The 22,588-nt window shown below is 37.0% G+C and overlaps 1 protein-coding gene and 1 pseudogene across 5 annotated transcripts in view; one reads left to right on the plus strand and one right to left on the minus strand.

The window, feature by feature from the left end:
- DLG2 (discs large MAGUK scaffold protein 2) overlaps positions 1-22,588 on the minus strand; it is a 1,874,701-nt gene that overhangs the window by 1,841,117 nt on the left and 10,996 nt on the right. For all 5 annotated transcript variants that reach the window (XM_033121658.1, XM_033121661.1, XM_033121660.1 and 2 more), the window contains exon 2: positions 15,701-15,832. In XM_033121658.1, coding sequence (XP_032977549.1) covers positions 15,701-15,832 — 132 coding nt within the window. The remainder of the gene's footprint in view (positions 1-15,700; positions 15,833-22,588) is intronic.
- Positions 19,241-19,466, plus strand: LOC117030376 (cAMP-dependent protein kinase inhibitor beta-like; annotated as a pseudogene).

Consider the following 22,588-nt stretch of genomic DNA (forward strand, 5'->3'; position numbering starts at 1 on the left):
GAAATAAGTCAGACAGAAATAGTAGAGAACCATATGATTTCACTCATATGTGGGATATAAAACTGAAGGCAACAAAGGAACAAGACAAAAACCCATAGACACAGACAACAGTTTAGTGGTTACCAGAGGGTAAGGTGGGAGGGGGAATGGTAGAAGAGGGTAAATATGGTCCAATATATGGTGATGAAAGGAGAACTGACTCTGGGTGGTGAATACATAATGCAATATGTGATGAGGCAGAAAAAGAGTTAATAAAAGTGAGCCCACGTGGGACTGCCCAGGCCTGCAACCCCTCCCCAGGAACCACAGAGGCTCAGTGCCTAGACACAAATCAAGCTGTCCAAATACCCTGAGAGAAAAAAGATAAGGTCCTAACCAGAGTAATCTAGTTTGTGATGCCTGTGCAAACTGCTAGAGCCTGGTGGCTGCTATCTGAACTCCAGCCTCATTATAATACAATTAAAATAAAATGAATATTATGGCTTGGTTTTGTCAGCATGCATTCTGGGTAAGAACACGTGCAGAAAGAAACTAGTTATATAACCAACATACGTCAATCAAATTACCTCAGTCTTCATCACATTTCTTTCTAAAGAAAATTTACCTACCCTTTCCTATATAAGAAAAAGCTAACCTAGAGTTAGGGGCAGTTTTCTGCCCCAAGCAAAAAACTGCCGGCGCCTTTCTGCTTAAATAAACTTTCTTCTATTCCTTTTGAGTCTTGTGAGTACTTTCACATTCTGTGAATGACCAGGGGTGTCCAATGACAAAACCACATATAGATGATGTATTATAGAATTGTCCACTTGAAACATGTAGTTTTGTTGACCATTATCACTCCAATAAATTTTAATTAAAAAAATCTATCAGAGCCTATAAAAAAGGGGTTTATTAGGGGAACTTACCAACAGAAGCAGCACCTCGGGCGGCAGCAAGACAATGGATTTCCTCACTCAAAAGGGGATGGGCTTGTAATATAGAGACAAACGGCAGGTGCCAACACAGATGCCTTGTAGACACGTGGCACATGCTTGTTAAGAGCTGTATACTCCTAAGCAATAAAAAACTTAATGAGCCCACTTACCTAGCAAGAATATTCCTTTCAGGTGATGGGTATTCCCAAGGTGAATTGGAGGTCAGCCTGCTTCGTAAGATGATGTTGGTCGAGTTAAGCCCCAGGAATCATTTGGCCTAACTATCCACCTGGAGTTAACATCAGGTCCCACAGGTTAAGGGCTCTCCGTCCCACACTGCCCCCCACTTTAGATGTCAGTCACAATCTAGGCTATCACCTGTGCTTCTGACCAACCAGTTATAAGTTAGAGGTTCCTACAACCCCCTCCTCCGTTTCAATAATTTGCTAGAACAGCTCACAGAACCTAGGAAAAGTTTACCTACCAAATTACTGGTTTATTATAAAAGGATAAAACTTAGGAACAGCCAAATGGAAGAGATGTATTGGTCAAGGTTTGGGGGAAAGGGGGCTGAGCTACTAGCACTACTAGTTCCTCCATGTGTTCGCCGATCCAGAAGCTCTCTGAACCCAGGCCTCGAAGGATTTTTATAAAGGCTTCATTACATATGTAGGCACGACTGATTAAATCATTGGCCACTGGTGCTCGAACTCAGTCTCCAGCCCTGCTCTTCTGGCCAGAGGTCAGGATGTTAGGGCTGAAAGTGACAAGCTTCTAATCATGTGGTTTGTTCCCCTAGCAACCGGCCCCCATCCTGAGGTTATCCAGGAATCCCCTGCCACCTGTCATTCATTAGCATACAAAAAGACACTTACCACTTTGGAGATTTTTAGAAGTGTTTTAGAAGGAAGGGGGGCAGAACCCAAATATATAGTTCTCATATGTTACAGCCATGTTTACATATTTTTTAACAAAGCAAGAGGTTTTAATCTTCACAGAGTGACTTAGCGGTGCTGGGATAGTCAAAAACAATTCCTGACGACTACAATATAAGCAAGAGTGAAGGCACGCTGATGAGTGTTAAGGAGCCAGAGTCCAGCAGTGTGGCTGGTGACTAATAGCCAGTGGTAATGGCAAAAGAGCCAGTATCCTTAGAATACTCTTTCTGTGGGGAAATCTTGACTGTGTTTTGTATTTCTTGGTTCCTGCCTATTTTCTGGGTCTGATCACCAGGCTTCCTGCAGTTTCTGTAAGGTATCTTATATCTTCCTAATAAATTGCTTTTCTATTTAAATCACGTAGTATTGGTCTGTTATTTTCAGCCCAGCACTCTAAGTCCAAGAGTCATCTATTTCTAGCCTTCATGTCTGTCACATTAGAGGTGATCTTGATAAATCAATTCCAGAAGGCTTAAGAGTTAAATTCATGTGTGTTAGTAGATCAGGTAGATTCTTAAAATGCTTGAATAAGTATGACCTCTTTTAAATTTGAAACTGAATCCCATAATGCTACTATTTATGGAAATCAGAACTCAGGTCAGTAAGAATAAAATTTTTATCTAGTAATTGACACTTTCCAGAAATTAGTAGATAATTTTTTTTCAATTTAAAAAGATAAAGGCTAATAAAAAGATGTTCTATATCCAGCTAACTGGCTTGCATATGAAATTTTAATGAAATATTTTGCATAAAATTTAACAAGAAAATAATTTAACAACCCAGCTATGAATGTTATCAGCTTCAGAGAATTTAATAAAAATTTCCATAGTATTGAACACGTCATGACCTCTCATTTCTCCCTCCAGTCTCCTAGTTTTTAAAATAATATTGATACTTTGACTTCTCCCAAATTTAAATGTCAATCCTTGATATCTTCCTGGTACCCCAGATTTCTATATCCAACTGTATACTTAACATATCCACATGCGTGTCTCAAATTTCACAACTCCAAAACTGAGCTGTTGATTTTCCACTCCACCCTCCCCCAAGTACGCTGCTTTCCTGAATTTCCCCATGTCTGAAAATGGGAATGCCATATTTCCAGACGCTTGGGGGGAGGGAGGAGTCTTCCTTAACTCCTCTGTTTTTCCCATCCCTGATTCCCACTCTATTAGCAAAATCCATTTGCTCCACCTTCAAAATCCAGACTCTGACTACTTCCCACCACTCGCACTGCCGCCACACCTTAATCTAAGCCACAATCATTTCTACCTGGGATATTACAATAAACTCCTGACTCATCTCCTCCATTTCTTTCCTTGCAGCCTTTCAGTTGAGTCTCACCATGCGATGCAGAGTTGATTGTTTTAAACATAAGATAGACCATATCATTTTTCTGAAAACCCTCCAACAGATTCCTAACTCATTCACAACAAAAGTCAAAGTCTTTACAACGGTCAAAAAACTCCTATATAATCTGTTCTCCTACCACAACCAAACTCATTTCCTACTACTGTCTCTCAGTCAAGAATGATTAAGTCCATCACACTGGACTCCTATTATTCCTGGAGCCATCTAGGCACGTTCCTACCTCAGGGCGTCTCCTTGAAAGGCAAGTGCTCCTTCCCCTGCAAACAGCCATATGTCTCAGTCCCTCTGCTTCCTCTAGTCTTTACTCAAAGATCCTCTTAGACGGGACTTTACTAACTACTCTATTTGAAATAGCAGCCTCTATCCCCTCCAGGGTACTGTTTAGTCCCCTTCCCTGCCCTATTTCTCTCCGTACTATGTTTGTATATTGCTGACATTTACCCCTTAACTGTAAATTCCATGAGAGCAGGAATATCTGTTTGTATTGTTCACTGATGCATACGTACATCTAGATCAGTGTTTGACATATTATAGGTGCTCCATAAATATCTGTTCCGTTAAAAAATAAATTAATGAAAAGCTTAGGAAAAGACATCATAAAGAATAATTGTATCAGTAAGAATATTTTTAAATTTCTCAAAATAGCTGAGATGCAATGAAGAATTGGAAGGGGAAAGGTCAAGCACGTAAAAAGAAGGATCTCTCAGAAGTCTTCTACGTTAAATGCTAGAAGCTAAGACATATTATAAAAGAGATCCACATTTTTATTCTGTTAAAATTTCATAGGATTGCAAATATCATAAATTTCTTTCATAGTATCAGCAGTAACCTCAAAAAGGAGCAGGACATGTAAACAAGTAAAATTTGCATGTTTTAGTAGGTCTAGCAATTTTAAATGATGTTGTTTTGATTGTTGCATACCAGCAAACTCCAAGAAATTGCCTGGCAATGCAGTAGCATAATTAACCTAATGTACTGTCCTGACCTCATAGATCACATTCTTCCATGCCCTGAGCTCTTGGCACAAAGACCCTAAAAACAAATGTAAAACTCCCACTGTTTTAACTATAAAATACTGCAAATGCAAGAACCCTTTTTAAAGGAATATATTTTTCAACTCAATACTTTTCATCTAAGAATCTAGTGACTTATATTTTTAAGAAAAAGCAAAATCAAAGAAAATATTAATGCAGTTACACTGCCAAAATTTAAAAGTCGACCATCAGGAGTAAATTAGCTTTTTCCTCATTCACCAAATTATATTAGCTTCTATTATAGCCCATGAACTCTACTAAACATGAGGATTAGAAGAGTGAACAGGACGACCACGTCCCTGCCCTCAAGGAGATTACATTACAGTTGGGAGGGAAAGACCACAATATCACAAATACATGTATGTTGATAAGTACAATAAAGCAAAATTAAAGAGAGTAGGAAAAAAGTAGTAGAGCAGGAGCAGCGTGGCTATTTCAGACAGGATGGTCAGGAAAAGCCTGAGGAGATAGCAATTCAGACAGGCACTTGAAGGAGTGAGAAAGTGGGCCAAGGCCCGCAGGCAGAGGAAACAGCAAGAACAAATAAAGGCCCTGATGTAGAAAGCTTGTTGAAGGGGAATTTCAAAGCCAACATGGTTGAAGGGTAGTTGGCAATGCTAAGAATGTTAGCAGAAGAAGTGGGAGAGGTAGCCAGGAGTCAGATTATGTAAGGTCTACACTCATGATAAGGACTTTGAATTTTGTTTGTGTAGTGATAGGAAGCTGAGGGAGGATTTTAAAACAGTGGGATAAATTACCTTTTGTTTCAAAAGGTCACTCTGGATGCTATGCAGAGAATAGATTGGGTTAAGAGTGAAAATAAAGGGTTCTCAGTTAGAAAGCTATTGCGGTAGACCAGGTAAGAGCCTGTGGTGCATACCAGGTAAGAGCCTGTGGTGACGTAGACTGGGATGACGCGTGATATAAATGGTAAGAAGTGTAGGAGACTGCATTTAATGCAAAAATTTGGCAAAAAGACTGGCAAATTAATTGGATTAGGATGTGAAAGAAAGAGAAAAATCAATGATGACTTCTGGCCTGAGTAACTAAGTAAATGATGATGGCATTTACTGAAATAGTGAAGACCAGGAGAAGAACAAGTGTGTGTTTGTGGGGTGGGGGGTGGTGGGGGGTATCAAAAGTCCAGTCCATGTTAAGTTTTGAAATGCTTGATGGATATCCAAGTGAAAGATATTACATAGGTGATAGGATATACTCGTACAGAAGTCAGACATATGTTTGGGAGTCATCAGCCTATAGATAGTATTTAAAACCATGGAATTCAATGAGCCTATCTCAGTAGTGAGTACAGAATAGGAAAAAAATAAAAGGCCCAAGGACTTAGGCTAGGGTACTTCAACATTTAAATCAGGAAAGAAAGTAAAGAAAGTGGAAAAGTAAAGTAACTTCAACATTTAAATCAGAAAAGAAAGTAAAGAAAGTGAAAGTGGAAGTGGAAGTGTAAATGTTGCTGAGAACGAGATAAATCCTTAGAATTAAGCAAGGACATTGACAGCATGGCAGTTTCTACAACTATTTTGGGTTCCTGGACCCAATAACAATGGACAGGGGCATCCCACACAACAATGACAATTCTCAGCAGGGTGTTGGAGAATTCAACTCAATTCTGATACTATCTACCTGGAGATAGTGTCAGAATCCACAGGTTGAAGGCCCAGTATAAAAGATTGCACACACTTCACCCCCAACTTAGACACCAATAGCAAGCCCAGGCTGTTGCCTGCGCTTCTGATCAACTGGCCACAAATGGGAGGTTCCAACAATTCTCTCAAATTCAGGATGCCAATTTCAAGGCCAGGTTGTCACCTGTACTTCTGACCAATCGGCTGTAAATTAGAGGTTCTCATGCGCTCTTCCTTGGGTTTGATTAATTTTTTAGAGAGTCTTATAGAACTCAGAGAATATTTTACCAGTTCATAGATAATTGGTTTATTACAAAAGGATATAGGCAGGAAACATCAGATGGAAGCGGTGCATAGGGCAAGGTATGGGGAGAGGGTGCAGAGCTTCCCTGCCCTCTCCAGGAGCCCCACTCTCCCCGAATCTCCATGTGTTCACCAACCCATAAGCTCTCCAAACCCGAACCTTTTGGGTTTTATGGAGGTTTCATAAATAGGCATGATCGGTTAAATCATTGGCCATTGGCAACCAAACTCTATCTCTAGCCCCGCTCCCCTCCAGAGATGAGGAGGAAGACCAAAAATCGCAAACCTCTAATTACATGGTTGTTTCTCCTGGCAACACGCCCCCATCCTTAAGTCACCAAAGAGCTTTCCAAAAGTCACCTCATTGACATAACAAAAGACACCTATTGTTCTCATCACAGGAAATCCCAAGGATTTTAGGAGTTGTGAGCCAGGATCAGTGAACAAAAAACCAAATATATATGAGAAATATATTTTGGTCACCTAAATGACCAAATATATGTTCCCTATAAATCACAGTATCACAATAACCTTCACCAGTACAATCTCATTAGCATGGAGAGGACAAGAGCCCAAAGTGGAGTAGCTTCAAGAGAAAATGGGAGACGAGGAAGCATAGACTGGGAGGAAAAACAACTCTTGTAATAAAGTTTGTTCAAGAGGGTATTAGACAAGTGGGAGAAGGGATACATGACAGGAACTGTGGCCTTAAGTAAAAGAATGCAGTCACTGCTAAATCATAGCCCAGCAGGAAGGGGGCCAGAAGAAAAAACATTCCAACCTCTCTTGCCTCCCCATCTTCTAATCTGTTAACGCCTTCCATTGGCCAACTCAGACAGAAGCCAGATGAGAAGGGAAGACAGGTGAAGGGAGATGACAGATGAAGAGAACAGATTTTAAAGAAGACAATAATAGCAAACACTTGGTCTATGCCAGGCATTGTCTGAAATGCAATACATATATTAACTTATTTAACCTCACAGCAACCCTACAATGTAAGTATTTTTATTATGATGACCATTTTACAGAGAGGGAAATCGGGACACAGAGTGGTCATGAAACTTGCCCAGAGTCACGCAAGTGGTAAGTAGAAGAGGAATCAGGATCAAACCCAGGTGATCTGGCACCGGAGGCCATACTCTTAACCTAACTCTAAACAGTTTCTTTAAGAGGATATGTTTGTGTGCTAACCTAATAGCACACAATTGAATAGGAAGGTAAATTAACTGCAAAGAGGAGAATTATAGTAGCATGTTATTTGAGTAAATGAGGAAAAATTGGGATATAACCCGTCATGAATCTTCTCCACTTGCCCTTCCAAATCATCTTTTTTCCCTTTCCCACTCTGCTCTGCGCCCTGGGAAGCTGAACTCAACAGACTATGGCACCCAGCTCCCTTGTCCGCTGGCTTCCAATCGGGGTCCACTAATGGGAAGTCCCAGTAGAAGATCACAGAAGGGAGGAAGGAGAGGTTGGAATGTTTATGCCCCCAGCTCTCTCCTTGCTGAGCCGGAGCCGTGGTTTGGCCGTGGTCTTCCCCCCAAAGCCATAGCTGTCAGGCAGCTGCCTGCAATGGTTGTAGCGCTCTGTGTGCCAGTAACAGCTCCCTCTCCCTGCGCCTTCAGGACGCTCACAGTTCCTACTCCCCGGGTGCTTCCATCCCTGGTGAGTCCCCCTAACTCTGCCAGATCTTTGTAAACAGATTCTTCATTAAACTCTTTTAGGCGGCCTTCTGCTACCTTCCAGGATTCTGTCTTGACACTTTATCCAAGAGGAGGCTTTGGCCTTAGATCAGAGCAGAGACAGTTTATCCGCTTTAATAAAAGGAAAGGCAGAGTCTATGGATACAGATGTAGGTAGGTTGGTAGATTAAGGGGTGAAAAGATGAGGAAGTTCTCTGTTGATTGTTTTTATTGTCTCAATAAAATAAGAAGAAAGGTCAGAAGTCAGTTTCGAAGAAGGTGAGGTGTATTGCATTTGCGGAGAAAGAAAGTATGACATATTCTCTGTGAGAACAAGAAAGTGAACTGTCCAGGGAAATCTAAAGGCTTTTTGGTCATAAGTTTTAAGTGAAACCAGTTAACAAGGTTGTGTTCCAGCCACATTGACTGCATTGGTGCAGGCATGGAATAGACGTAGATGGGTTTAATCAGAGGTTGTTTTTGCCAGCAGACGGACGGAACAACAATGAAATTGAAGATATATGCAGATTAGTAATTATAGCAATGAATCATATATTCTAAGCTAGGTAGGGAGGGACAGGAAGACTTATGGTAGCAGATCATGAAAATGTACAGGGCTGATGGTTTAGCAATGTTTATGGGATCAAAGAATGATTGACATGGGAAATACAGAAATAAGCTGCATCAATAGAAGGTGATGAGTGGTGGTCAGAGAGTGGAGACTTTAAAGGAGTATGGTTATTAATAACGTTAAGATATAGAGTAAAACATAAGAGTGGGTAGATGTGATGTGAAGGAAGAGGTTATTACTAGAAAGGAGATAAAGGAACTGATCCAAGGAATAAATTGCCCACAAACAAAGCCAAAATAATGACAATACTTCAAATTTAAAAGTATAAAATTATTACATGACTATTACTGCCCATTTTCCTATAACCTTTGTCCAATATGCAGAGTCACTATTCGTCTCCCTAATCATCCACGTTTATAAAGAAGGCCATTGCAATACCTCACCTCTTCCATGTTACAATTATAAATACTAAAATTTGGGAAATGGAAGCATTCTGCACCAAAATTTATTCTACGTGGTATATCTGTAGGCTATTATTGGAATGTTTTGAATTCCTAAAGTAGACTAAGAAGTTCCATAGCTTCTAAGCAACCAACAAGGCTAACGATAAATGTTTTCTTAAGCAACTCTTAGGACTGACTCGGGAAAACAAACTAAGGTAGACCAGTTTCCCTCGTCCTCCCTCGCTTCTATATTTTACCAGGAGCCAGAGCTAACAGGATGAAGGAGAAGCCTTTCCTATGAGATACTTGTGGATACTTCCTGCTCCATTGCTCCTTCTTGTGGTTAATTCTTTTCAATGCTCAATACCAAATTTGAACGGGTATGAAAAGGTAAGAATCGACATTGAGACCTATACTTTAGTATGTGAGCTCACACATACAACGTCCAGCATAGCATGGATCTGAAAACAAAACGTATAGCTCTTCCCTGTGCCTGTGGTTCATCCAGCTGTTTCAACCCCTGGTCAATGGAGAAAAGTGACCATCCAATCCAGTGTACAGACTGATTCAATATTTAAACAGTTTCTCTCAGCTCAAGCTGCTCATTCACACAGTTTATCCCTCTCCTGCTTATCTCTCTCTAAAATAATGCCCAATTGCATGGGTAGGCAGTTGGGGCAGGGGGGTTATGTAATACAGTTTATCTACCATCATAGTCTTAGGGGTGGAGATAGGTAGACTGGGTTCATTGGATCCACATGCTGTCCTTTGGCTCCTCTGGTCCTTCATCAGTGTCCCTGTTCATCTGGTCACTGAGCAGACTGCTGGCCTCTGATGCAGAAGTCTGTTTGGTAAGAGCTGGTGTCCTTTCTTTTGGCTCAGGCAAAGCTCCCCGGTGCTCTGTCTAGCTGACAACAGTCACCTTGGGCTCTACTGCTACTGTATTCCTCCTTGAGGTCATGTTAGAATTCCCATTTAGCAAAGGCATGGACCAGAACTTCCCTGAGATGCTGCGTTAATGCCAACAACTGCCTACCTTCAGATTTCTCCTTACGCAGCAAAAATAAAACCCTACTTGCATAAGCTTTCTGCGCCTTCCAAGTTAGTATGTTTCTAACTTAAACAAGAATCTAACACAGTATGAGGCATGCACCAACACTCAATTATTCATCCATTTATTTAACAAATATTTTTTTAGTGGCTACTATGTGCTAGATACTAAGCTAATATAAAAAATACAGCAATGAATAAGACAAGCAAAATAGCGGCTCTTATGGAATCTACATTCCAGTGCAGAAAGTCATGCAAAAAAACACATAAATAAAATTTCTCATAGTGATACATACAGTGACAAAATAAAATAGGCAATGTGATAGATGTGACTCAGGGTGAGATGGAGGTAGGGAGTGATGGAGAAAGGCACTTTAGAGGCACTGGGACCTAAATGAGGAGATAAGCCAATAAGGCAAAAAGATGTGGATGGAAAAGTATGCCAAACAAAAGAAAAGGAGGAGAAAATGTCCTGGACAGCATTTAGAAACAGACAGAAGGCCAGTGTGCCTAGAGAATAATGAGTAGGGAAGAGTGGTAAGCGACGAGACAGAGGCGATGAGGAGCCTTAGAAGTCTGAATTTCATTCCAAGGATAATAGATAACTACCAGAAGGTTTCAATTAATAAATAGTATCTAACCACTTTTAAACAAACGTAATACAATACAATACAAATACTCCAATTTGACCAGTTCGAGTAATTCCTTATGATTTAACTGTTTAACCCAAGTAACTATTTATTTCAAAGTACTTGTCACAATTGTATCTATTTGTTTAATGTCTGTCTGCCTTAGTAGGTCATGAGCTCCATGAAAAGAGTCCCCATCTCTTGTCACTAAATCCTTAGAGCCAAACACAGTGTCTCTTAGAGGGGGTTCAAAATACATTTTGTCAAATGAAAGAAATTAATGATGGAATGAATATTCCATGGCAAACACTGTGCTCCACACTGAATTAGAACCAGTCCCTGCTTTCAAAATGCTCACTGTCTACTGAGGGAGACCAACATGGAATCGATGAACAATAATACAACGCAATGTGCTGCCCCAGATATGTCAACCAACACTACAGGAACATAAGGAACATCTCTGCTTAAAGATAGGGAAAGAATTAAGAAAGTTTTCAATCAAGAAAGTAATAAGTATTCATTTCCTTGGGATGAATGTTTATACTAAGAAAGAACATCTACATCATGTTCTATTAGTGATGTTAGTTCTACAGTTCATAGAACACATACTCTATTGACAAAAATTTTTTTAATATATTATTGCCATTATATTTCAAGACATCTTGAAAGGGCTTATTCCTAAAATCTTTTAGAATCTCCTCTATATTTTTGTTATTATGTATATCAAGTCCCTACATCTGAAACTTAAATTCAAGACTAAAATATTCATAATATTACTATATTACTATGCTGGCTATAGAAAAACTTACATGGGGAAACCTACTGTGTTCTGCTTTTTTGCCAGTTACCATCTATTAGAGATAGTGATCACAACCAAATTTTCGTTTATTACGTACTTAGCAGAAATCACCAGAGCCTTTCTTGCTCTCACAAACTTTAGGGGGGTGGGGTGCATTACATTACTCTGCATAGAAGTCTCATAGGCCATCAAAATACAGCACAAATAAAAGCATCCTTCATTTAAAAACAACCAGCCTTATAAGCATCCCAAATACATAAATTTAGTTAAATGGTGCCATCTGGTGACATAAATCCTGCAGCAAATACACAAAGTGCGGAGCCAAGAATGGCAGTTAATCCTCTTGATGACATCCAATCTAAACTGTCAAATTATACATTAACGATGAATGATTAAGACCAAATAGCTATGATGCTTTCACATAGATGTTATTTTGAAATAAAAATATTATGTTAGAATAATTATATTGGGAAAATATGTCCTTTTTTAATTCAAACTAAAATGTGATAAAACTCTTATACATATTGATTCTGTAGCACTTGTCACCATTATGTTTAAGTAATTAACTGCATACCTAATTAAGTAATTAACTGCATACCTAATTAAGTAATTAACTGTACACCTAGTTTCTTTTCCTCCACTTGATTGCTCTCACTTACCCATCGGACAAGGACTAGTCTCTCTTCTATAGTTTACTGTTGTATCCCCATTGCCTACCCCAATGTCTAACACACAACAGGTATTTTAAAATAACTGTTGAGTAAATGAATAAACAAAATTTATCGACGGCCTATTATTATTAAAGGTCCACATACCGGTGGTACAAAATTTAATTAGATATAACTTCAACTCTCAAGCTACACACAGTCTGTTGAAGGGGGCATAAATATATTCAACTTATCAAAGGCAATGTAATAGTGCTTTATGGTACGATGAACAAAATGCTGACAGGATGTTTAAAGCTCCTAGCAAGTAGGGGCATGGCAGAAGGCGTCAACAGGAGGTGATAAATCCCAATATGTGGTTATCTACTGTCTCATCCCTCAAGTATCCATGGGATCCATGTTAAACTTTATGGGAATGAGAAGTATTCTACTCTAACACAGAGTCTGACATGCCAGCCTCCATTAAGCAGGATAGTACTTTTCTTAAGATGTTGCTACTGGCAGGGTTTTAAGGAAAATACCACTTTACTGTCCATTGTCTTCTAAAGCTTTCCCAAAAGTTCCTCCTCAAACACGATACAGTGAAATTTAAATTTTCAAAGTATCTGAAAGAGAAGTATAAAAATAATAAAAGCATTTCATCTTGCTCCTTTATCACCTAAATGAAGAACAAATAACCTAAGAGCCTTCAAAATATGAATTGTTAAGCTATACTAAATAAAAGAAAGTTAAATTAATTTGTACAGTATCATGGAATTTCAATTCACTTCTATTCAAATTCTGAGGTGTTAATAATGCATTCATCATGAAACTGTAATTATCCATTGGAGACGAAACTTTTTCCTCAGTATTACCACAAGATGTCACCCTAAGCCTAACCATCTAATTGTGCAGCTTCTAGCACTGCTGTTTTAGGCATTTTTGTGTGTGTGTGCATTCATGAACACTCATTACTAACTGTTAAAAAATTAAAAGTGTCTTTTTCCACTGTCACTTACTGGAAGATGGAAAATAAAAGCAAAATACAGGGACTTTAGAAGCAAGGAGGACGTCAGTTAATCAAACAGTTCATCTCTATGCTTATCATATATCGTGCTATTTACCATAAGACCAATCAATGTATCTTACCATTGGATTTTATATTGTTCTTTTAATTTCTTTATTTTTAAAATTTTCCAGAAAAAGCATATATTACGTTTATAATCAGATAAAGTTATACTTTAAAAATAAAAAATAAAAAACCCAATACCTTTGTTATCAGCTTCCACTCTATTCTCACTGAACACCTTTATACAATGCTTTGGTGCACTAAAATACTAGTCAAAGTTATATAAACAGAATTCTGTCCTCAAAGATTATACCATCTCTGACATATTAGCATTCTTTGTTGGTGTTGTTGTTAAGCATATGATGAAGGACCACAAAGAAGGGTAGCATTCATTTTCAAAGTGATATTTTTCATCTGTAGAGAGAAGGGTTGGTTTCCTGATCACATGTCAATGTTATAGCACATTCTGCAACAACACTATTTTACTTTACTATCCATTTGTGTTGGGTTTCTGCATTATGATTACATTCTATTTCTTCAGTTAATTGAGATTCATGCAAGTTATTTCAATGTACTGGCTATATAAATCTCAGAACAATGGTTGAAGCCACTCATTATCTTCCCTTACTGGTAACAAACAAACAAAGTGGTAAAAGGAATTGGTTCAAACAAAAAGCAAGTTATAGGTCATAAACAATACTCTATTTATCAATGTCTCCCTACTTATTTATTTATAAAAATATAATCCTTTTCAGGATGCACAGGGCTACATGATTTTTCTTCTTTTGTGTTCTTAAAGGAAATGTACAGTGAGACCACTCAAATATTCAATAGCAATAAATTAGTAACAGCATTTAGCAACCTACATAGAATTGAACAGAAATTGTTGTGTAATGTTGCTCCATTCTTTGCACTCTAGTTTATCCCAAAATGACTTTTAAAAACCAGCCAAACAAATCTATCTATTCAAAGCTGAACACCAGGATTACTTATATAACAGCTTTTTACAGATTATTGTTGTCTCTCACTTTTTAGGGAAATTCAAACTAGGCCATAGGCTTTTTGTCAAGATATTTATCACTCACTCAAAACAATTACAAAATGCAATTCTTTGTGATTCATTTTCCCTTTTATTCCCCACATAATAATGTTGTGATACCAAATGGTTAAATTATCAAAGTATAGAATTATCTAAAGGATCCAACTATACACTTCCTAAATCAAGTTCAAAAACTCAAACTCTCAAAAGACTTAGCTAGTCTTAACTAAAAATATCATATAAATCTATTTGGAGATATTGTCATTCAGTTAATGGCCTTTACTAATTATCAACTAGATGAAACTATTAATTTTTAATTGAGAAATTTTTGGCTTAAAAATTGTTCTCTAAACTGTCATTCTCTAATGAAAGGACTGATTTAAATTCTGCAAGAGTCCATTTAGCATTGTTTTTATTTAATACCAGCTAAGATGATTATAGTTATTTGTGTCATTAATTCTTACAAGCCATAAGAGAATATTATAAAGAACTTAATCCACAGACAAAATAATCCTATAAAGCATTTTTCTTCTATTTTTTATTCAATAGACTGATTTTCAAGTTTTCAGAATGTAATGGTTTTTAAAATTATATTCCGAACATAAAGTTAGAATTTTTGTCAATGTGTAGACATTTACAATACAGACACATAAAATATTTTCAAGATTAAACCTCATAAATTCCTGTTTTTAGATTTTCTTATATCAATAACTGCTAGACATGAAAAAGTAATAATAATGTCTAGTAGACTCAGTTATTTCTTGAAAATGTACTAGTTAAGCCCAGTAAATTATACAATCTAATTGAGGGTTGTTGTTTTTTTAATTATTTAGTTAGTTGGTTGTTTTTGCTGAAGGGAGGTGTTTGTTTATATCTTTTGCTACTTTACTTTAACTCTTAAAATATCATGAAAAAAGAATTAAAAGTTATCTGCATAAATGCAACAGATGTATGTATAAAGACACACATAAATAAACCGTATCCTTGCTTTTCTTCACAATCTTTAATAAATTAGAGAATAAACATAAAGTTAAACATTACATAGTTAGAGTCATGACAAATTGACAAAAAAAATTGCAAAGCACTGAGATTTTAATCAATACACATTTTAATTTGGATCATAAACTTTCACGAGACGAGGAAAAGAATATTTTCGTTTTTGTTTTAAGAAGAGAATAAAAGTAAAACTGTGATTCTAAGTAGAATGTGACCCGTCACTTTTTTGTGCTGGCAATTCCTTCTCTAAAAGAAGGCAACTTCCTTCCCTACCATATTTGTCCTCAATTTTTTGTAACAAAGTAGTCAGATTTTTTTTCCTGTGTAAACTTTCCTTCCTATACAAAACATTCTTTCAACATGTATGTTTTTTAATAATCTATACTTTATTTCTGTTCTACAACAATTCTTTTTAAGTTAGCTTTAAATAAAAAAAAAAACATCTTTTTTTTCTACTATCAAGAAAAATTATTCCAGTTTTAAATTTGATTAACATCAGGTTCTCTGACCACATTACTTAAGCTATTAAGCCCAATTCTGACCATTACGATAATACATAATTTTTTAATACATACCTAGCAAAGCTTGGAATAAGCTGCTCCTAAAGATACCCATCACCTTTTTAACAGCGTTTTTCAACTGCTGCTCTTCTGGTTTCCTTAATTTTTTGCAGTACTCTTCCAGCAATGATAAAGCTCGGTCAGTATCTGGAAAACATGATTTTAAAATTCTCTTATGACCTTAGAAAAATAGTAAGCTAACACTAAACTATCCCATAGTTGTATTCTTAATTTCATGACACAAAATAATTTAATAAATCATAAATTCCATAAACTACCACATGAAATTGAGAAGGACATTCAACACTTAATTTTAAGAACCCACTTTTATTTCTAGAATCCTGTCTTCCAAAAGAACCAGTAACTATGAAACAAAAGTCCTGAGAGCAGTGCTGGCCAAGTGATGATCACATAGTAGACGTGATTCTCTCTTGTCTGAAAAATTATTTGAAAATTGATGACTTCCTACAAAATAATGTCCAGATTCCTTAACTCCACCTGCAAGATCCCCCTCCCATGATCTTTTTACAACTTGTATTTTCAGCCTCATTTCCCACTATGTTTTCCACCCTCTTTATACACACACACACAGTGCCCAAGTCACATTGGATCACTCACTTTCCCCATCCACTGCCCACTACACACACACACACACACACACACACACTTTCTCTACTTTTTCTTACCATTGCACTTTTCTTTGTTCCTACTGCTCCCTTATTGGACTGTGCTCCCCCATACCACTATCTCTCCCTAGAATCAGTGTGCAATATTGGAAAGGGTTTGTTGTCAGCTAGATCTAGGTCTAAAATCTACTTACTGTGTGTGATTTTTAACAAGCTAGCCTTTCTGAGCTTTAACTTCCTCACAGGTAACAGGATTAAATTATACTATACTTCCTACGATGTCTACTATATAGAAAGCAATCAACAAGTCAACTGAAAACCTACCTTCCCTTAAGTTAGACGTAACTCAAATCATCTCTTCCACAAAGCCATTTCTGACTGGTAAAAGTAATTGCTATCCCCCTTCTTCCAAACCATTTTGCCTACACAAATACCATAGGCATTCTTAATACATACTGTTATATCATGGCTTCTTGAATACATCTTTACCCCTCACAACACAAAATATCCTTGAAAAAGTCACGAGAGAGACAGTGCCTTTATGTGTAATAGATAGCAATGGTCTTTTTTTTATGAGAAGATTTAACTTTATTGTTCCAACATGACGATGTACTTGGAGAATGTCAAGTAACATGCTTTTAACTAAACAATAGTTATGTACCACAAAGAATATACAAATAGTGACTGATTTACTCAGACCTGAAATGCATTACGAGAGAGGGCAAGACTCACCTTAACCAGTGAACAACTGCTTTCATCACCAACTAGTGTTTTGTAAAACTATGCTTAGAAAGCTTCTGAAGAAAATGGCAACAATTGAAGTGACCGGTAATTTCCTAGTTTTATGATTTATACTTTTTTTTATTTGTTCTCTCTCTGTTTAAGGAGTGACTGTCTGAGGAATTAATATATGCAAACTTTTAATACACAAGGCACATTTATGAAAATGATTTCTTATGGGTCTCATCTGGAGAGAAAGCCAACTGGAATTATCATCGATTTTCCCCAAGTTCATCCTTTGCCCAGACTCTGTCATGAGTAAGAGCTTCACTTTGAATGAGTGGCACTTCCTACAATGGTGTTCCTGGCGCTTCTCCACCTGACCAGAGCTATTCTCTTCTTACCTTATATTTTCAAAGCATATGATGGATCTTCATCAAAATTGCCCAGCTGTGAGGCTCATTCTTTTTCTTCCAGCTTTACTGAGATATGATTGATAAATAAAATGGTATGGATTTAAGGTATACAATGTGAAGTTTTAACATAGGTATACATTGTGAAATGATTACCACAAAGTCTTTAAATTTTAAAAGCCCTCTCCCCCTTCCAATCTAACCCTTTTACAGACTAAATACCAATTATAATCACAACAGTTCATATTTATGGAGCACTTTATTTCTTATCTCCTTTCGCCTAAACCTTCCAACTGTTCTTCCCCACAGCCATTCTCAGTTGATGATCTGGCTTCCTACGTATATCATGGAAAATCAGAAGAGAACTTCCACAAGCTCCTAACGTAATATCTACTGACTTACCTGTAACTGCACCCCTATGTTTTCCTTCCTTTCTGTTATTACGGATAAAATATTTGTGCTTCATTCTACGGCCAGCTCCTCTACTTGAGCTCCTCTCTTTAGCCTACTCAAGGACATTGCTCCATCATCAGTTGTTTTCCTCTCCATTCAATCATTCCCATCAGCATACAAATAAACTGTAATATCAGTGATTTTAAAAAAATACTTTACTATGCATTCCTCTCTAACTAATTATAGTCCCTATTTCTGCATTCTCTTCTATAGCAAAACTCCATGAATTACTCACTGTCTCTACTTCTTTTCCTTTCATTCTTTCTTGAGTCCACTCTACTCAGACTTTTTTCCTGTAATTCCATGAAAAATAGCTTCCGTCAAATTACCTATCTATCATCTCCATAATACTAAATCCAGCGTTTGATTCTTAGTCATCTCACTTGACCAACAGCACCATTTAACACTGTTGCGGTCCTGAAACGCTTTCTTCACTAGGCTTCCAAGCAGAGGTTTACTGGTAAATGTTTTACAACCAGTTCTATGGGTTAAAAAAAGAAAAAAAAAAGTGTGCATCAATACATCTGTAAATTTATTACTATAAATTTTACTGGTGTAAAGGATGTGTAATATGAAATGTACAAATAAAATATCCAACTTCTTATTATAAATTCCATATAGTCAGTTGATTCCCAAGAATATTTTTGTCGGTTTTTGCCAAATTCATATAATCGCAGACAATTTAGGGTTGTAATTGATGAATGAGTAGTTCCAACAGGAATGTTGCTTAATATTTTCTTCTGTTACATTAATGAGTAAGATGGAAACGAAACAACAAAGATGGCTTGTGCGATAAAGCTTCACTCACTCCTTCACCAATGATGTGATTTCTTTGTTGAATCAGGTAATTTTCGCATAGTAAACAAATATTTCCTCAATTTCTGTGCTAACCACAATGTAAACACTACACACATAATATACTTTTAACTTGCACTTGCATTATGAACATTTTACCATTTTCTCATCAGGAAAACAATAAATCAAGCCTTGATTTGCAGCAGTTGCAATTGCCAAGGTGTAAATATTCCCGCCATGGCCACTTTCAAGCTATCAACATGACGTCACTGAATGCAGACTTGGGAAGAGATGCCCAGCTGTGCACCATCACATAGCTTTTCCATCGTACAGAGCAATGGGTGTCAATCACCTAAAGAGCATACATGGTATCAAAATGTAAAAAAATTAATTAGGAAGTGATGAGTTTTGAGTATTACTTTTCGTGATTTATTAATATTTAATGTAAGTTTATAGAATTTCATTGCTCAATGGCTGTGTTTAAAATCAGCCTGTAAATGCTGATTTGGCTGATTCATCCATAGAAAAGCAGAACAGAAGATGTTGCTATGAGGACAGATGCATCAAACATGACTGACGGGGAACCTGCGGTAAACAATGCTGCATCTTCAGCAAGGGCAGGCCCTCAGAATGCCGGCCTAGACACCCAGGGTGCTGTGGGGACAGGCGGGTCCTCAGAGTCGCCCCTCAAACTGGAGGCCCTCTCCAGAAAGATGTAAAAAAAAAAAAGATGAAGAAACAACACAAGATCAATTGGAAAAGCCCCCAGAATGAAGGTTCATAACCTATCAAAGTTGCTGAATTTCTGTACGTTGAAAGATTTAATGGCTCTGCTTTCCTGAGATGCTTGATCTGCTAGTAACTATGGTAACATTGCAGCCCTAAGCAACATGTACAAGTATGTAACATGTCTATTAATTGAATTTCACTATCTTTCTTTAAGAAACAATAGTTTGCAAATTTATTGAAAATGTAAAAATAGGCTCTTGCAAGCAGGTGTGAGTCTATTCCAGCACACTACTGCTTCCATCGCAGCACTCTCTTCGAGCTTCACCCCTATATCATGGCTGCCTCTTCTCAATCACTTTTACTGGTCTTCTTCAGTCCTCAATCCTCTAAACATCTGGATATTTTATCTATTCTTACTCCCTAGGTAACCTTATCTAGTCCCCTGGCTTCAAATACTATCAGTACTCTCAAGACTCCCAAATTTATTTCAACATCTCAGACCTTTACCCTGAAATCCAGACTCATATCCAACTGTATAATCAACATTTCCATTTGGAAATGGAAGCATCTCAAACTTAACTTGTCAAAACTGAACTCCAGATCTTATCCACCACCCCCAATCTACTTCTCCTGCAATTTTCTCCATCTCTGATCCTTCCAACTGTTCAAGCCAAAAATCATTGGAGTCATCATTCATTCTTCTCCTTCTCTGATTCCCTAGATCTAATTCATCAGTAAATCCAATTGTCTCTACCATCAAATTGTATGCAGAATCCTATCACTTCTCGCCACCTCCAGTGCTACCACACTGGTCCAGGCCACCATCATCTATCCCCTGCATTATTGCAATAACCTCCTACTAGTCTATGTGTGGTCATATTTGCCCTCCTACAGTCATTTCTAAACACAGCAGCCAAAAAGATCATAAGTCGCATAACATCAGTCCTCAACTCAAACCCTCCAGGGACTCCCCATTTCACTCAGCAAAGGCCTGCCTCTCTGACTTTAGCTCTTACATCTCTCCTCTGGCTCAGTCTACTCCAACCACACTGGTCTCTCTGCTCTTTCTCAATATACAAGAACTCTCCGGGCCTCTATACTTGCTATTCTGCTTAAACATTCTTTCCTCAAATATCCGTACAACTTGTTCCTTCACTTCTTTCATATTTCTGCTCATATGTCACCTTATCAATGAGGTCTTCCCTAACACTTCCATATGATACAGCAAATCTCAAGCTTACTCTCTCAAAAGAAAGGAGAATTTCAATCAGCAGTAATGAATGGAGGACATCATGTAATTAGTTTTTTTACAGAAGGTTAGAAATATAAAAATGAATATGGAGGCATAGGGAGACCTCTCTAATACATCTGCATAGGACTTTAATGTTTTTATTAAAATTTATACAAATTTAATAATTTTTAATAATTTCATAAAATTAATTTTAAAATTAGTAACATTTAAAAATTAATTTTAATAATTTTAAAATAATTTCATACTTTATCATCATAATATTTTAACAACACTTTAAATCAAGGACAAATATTTGAATTCCTATTTTGTCAATAATTAAATGATCAGAAGTTTCTCTGAAATGACAGTGGTTTACTGACCTCACTTTCTAACCCATTCTTAACTACTAATGTAAGCAATCAATAATATAATAATTATATTATACAGCCCTCAGTACTTATATGTATCTTTGGACTCTAATTATCTGATTATCTCTAGTGCCTCAAGTTTCAGTCTTTTTCATTTCTTCATTTGTTAGACAGTTTTTGGAAATTTACTAAGTTCCAAGCATCTTTTTCTCTTTTTTCTTTTTTTTCTAAATTATAATTTTTAAGCTCTTTTTCACTTCTATGGCATTTTTGTGGGTATTCACTTATTCTGATCTTTTATTCTTGTGTCAGTTCTCAAAAATGTATCAATAATTTTCAAGCAACACCTCAGATAAGGGGTTAATGTCCAAAATATATAAAGAACTCATACAACTCAACAACAAAAAGACAAACAATCCAATTAAAAAATGAGCAGAGTACCTGAACAGGCACCTCTCCCAAGAAAACACAAATAGCCAACAGATATATGAAAAGATGATCAACTTCACTAGCTATTAAGGAAATGCAAATCAAAACCATAATGAGATACCACCTCACACCTGTTAGAATGGCTATTATCAACAAGACAAGTAATAAGTGTTGGAGAGGCTGTGAAGAAAAAGGAACCCTCATACACTGCTGGTGGGAATGTAAGTTGGTACAGCCACTATGGAAAACCAGTTGGTACAGCCAGTATGGAGGTTCCTCAAAAAAATTAAGAATAGAGTTACCATACGACCCAGCAGTCCCTCTTCTGAGTATCTACCCAAAAAATTTAAAAACATTTATTCGTAAAGATATATGTATCCCTATGTTCATTGCAGCATTATTCACAGTGGCCAAGACATGGAAATAATCTAAGTGTCCTTTGATAGATGAGTGGATAAAGATGGGGTACAGATATACAACGGATTATTACTCAGCCATAAGAAGAGAAGAAATACTGCCACTTGTGACAACATGGATAGATCTTGAGAATATCATGATAAGCAAACTATGTCAGACCAAAAAATTCAAGAACCATATGATTTTACTCATATATGGATATAAAATAGAAAGCAACAATCATTCAAACAAGACAAACAAACAAAAACTCATAGACACAGACAAGAGTATGGTTGTTACCAGAGGGAAAGAGGAGTGGGGGAAGAGATATAAAAGGGTAAAAGGGGTCAAATATATGGTGATGAAGGAGATTTGACTTAGGTGGTGAGCACACAGTGCAATATACAGACGATGTATTATAGAATTGTACACTTGAAACCTATATAATTTTTATTAACCAATGTCACCCCAATAAATTTAATAAAATGTATCAATAGCATTCCCATAACCACATCCACAAATATAATTTGCTATGTAAGGAGATTTTCACAAATTCATTCAACACATATTTATTAAGAGTCTACTTAGAGAAGACATTGTATTGCTTCAAAGCAGCTAGATGTTCTCTAAATCAACAGAGCTTATTATGCCTCTCATGTCTGTAAGAGAAAAATCTGACACATAAAAAGAAGACGCTAGAATATCAGAAAAAAACAAATGGTCAATTGGTCAAGACTCTCTCA

Source organism: Rhinolophus ferrumequinum, chromosome 11 (assembly GCF_004115265.2).
Source record: "Rhinolophus ferrumequinum isolate MPI-CBG mRhiFer1 chromosome 11, mRhiFer1_v1.p, whole genome shotgun sequence".
Classification (NCBI taxonomy): domain Eukaryota; kingdom Metazoa; phylum Chordata; class Mammalia; order Chiroptera; family Rhinolophidae; genus Rhinolophus; species Rhinolophus ferrumequinum.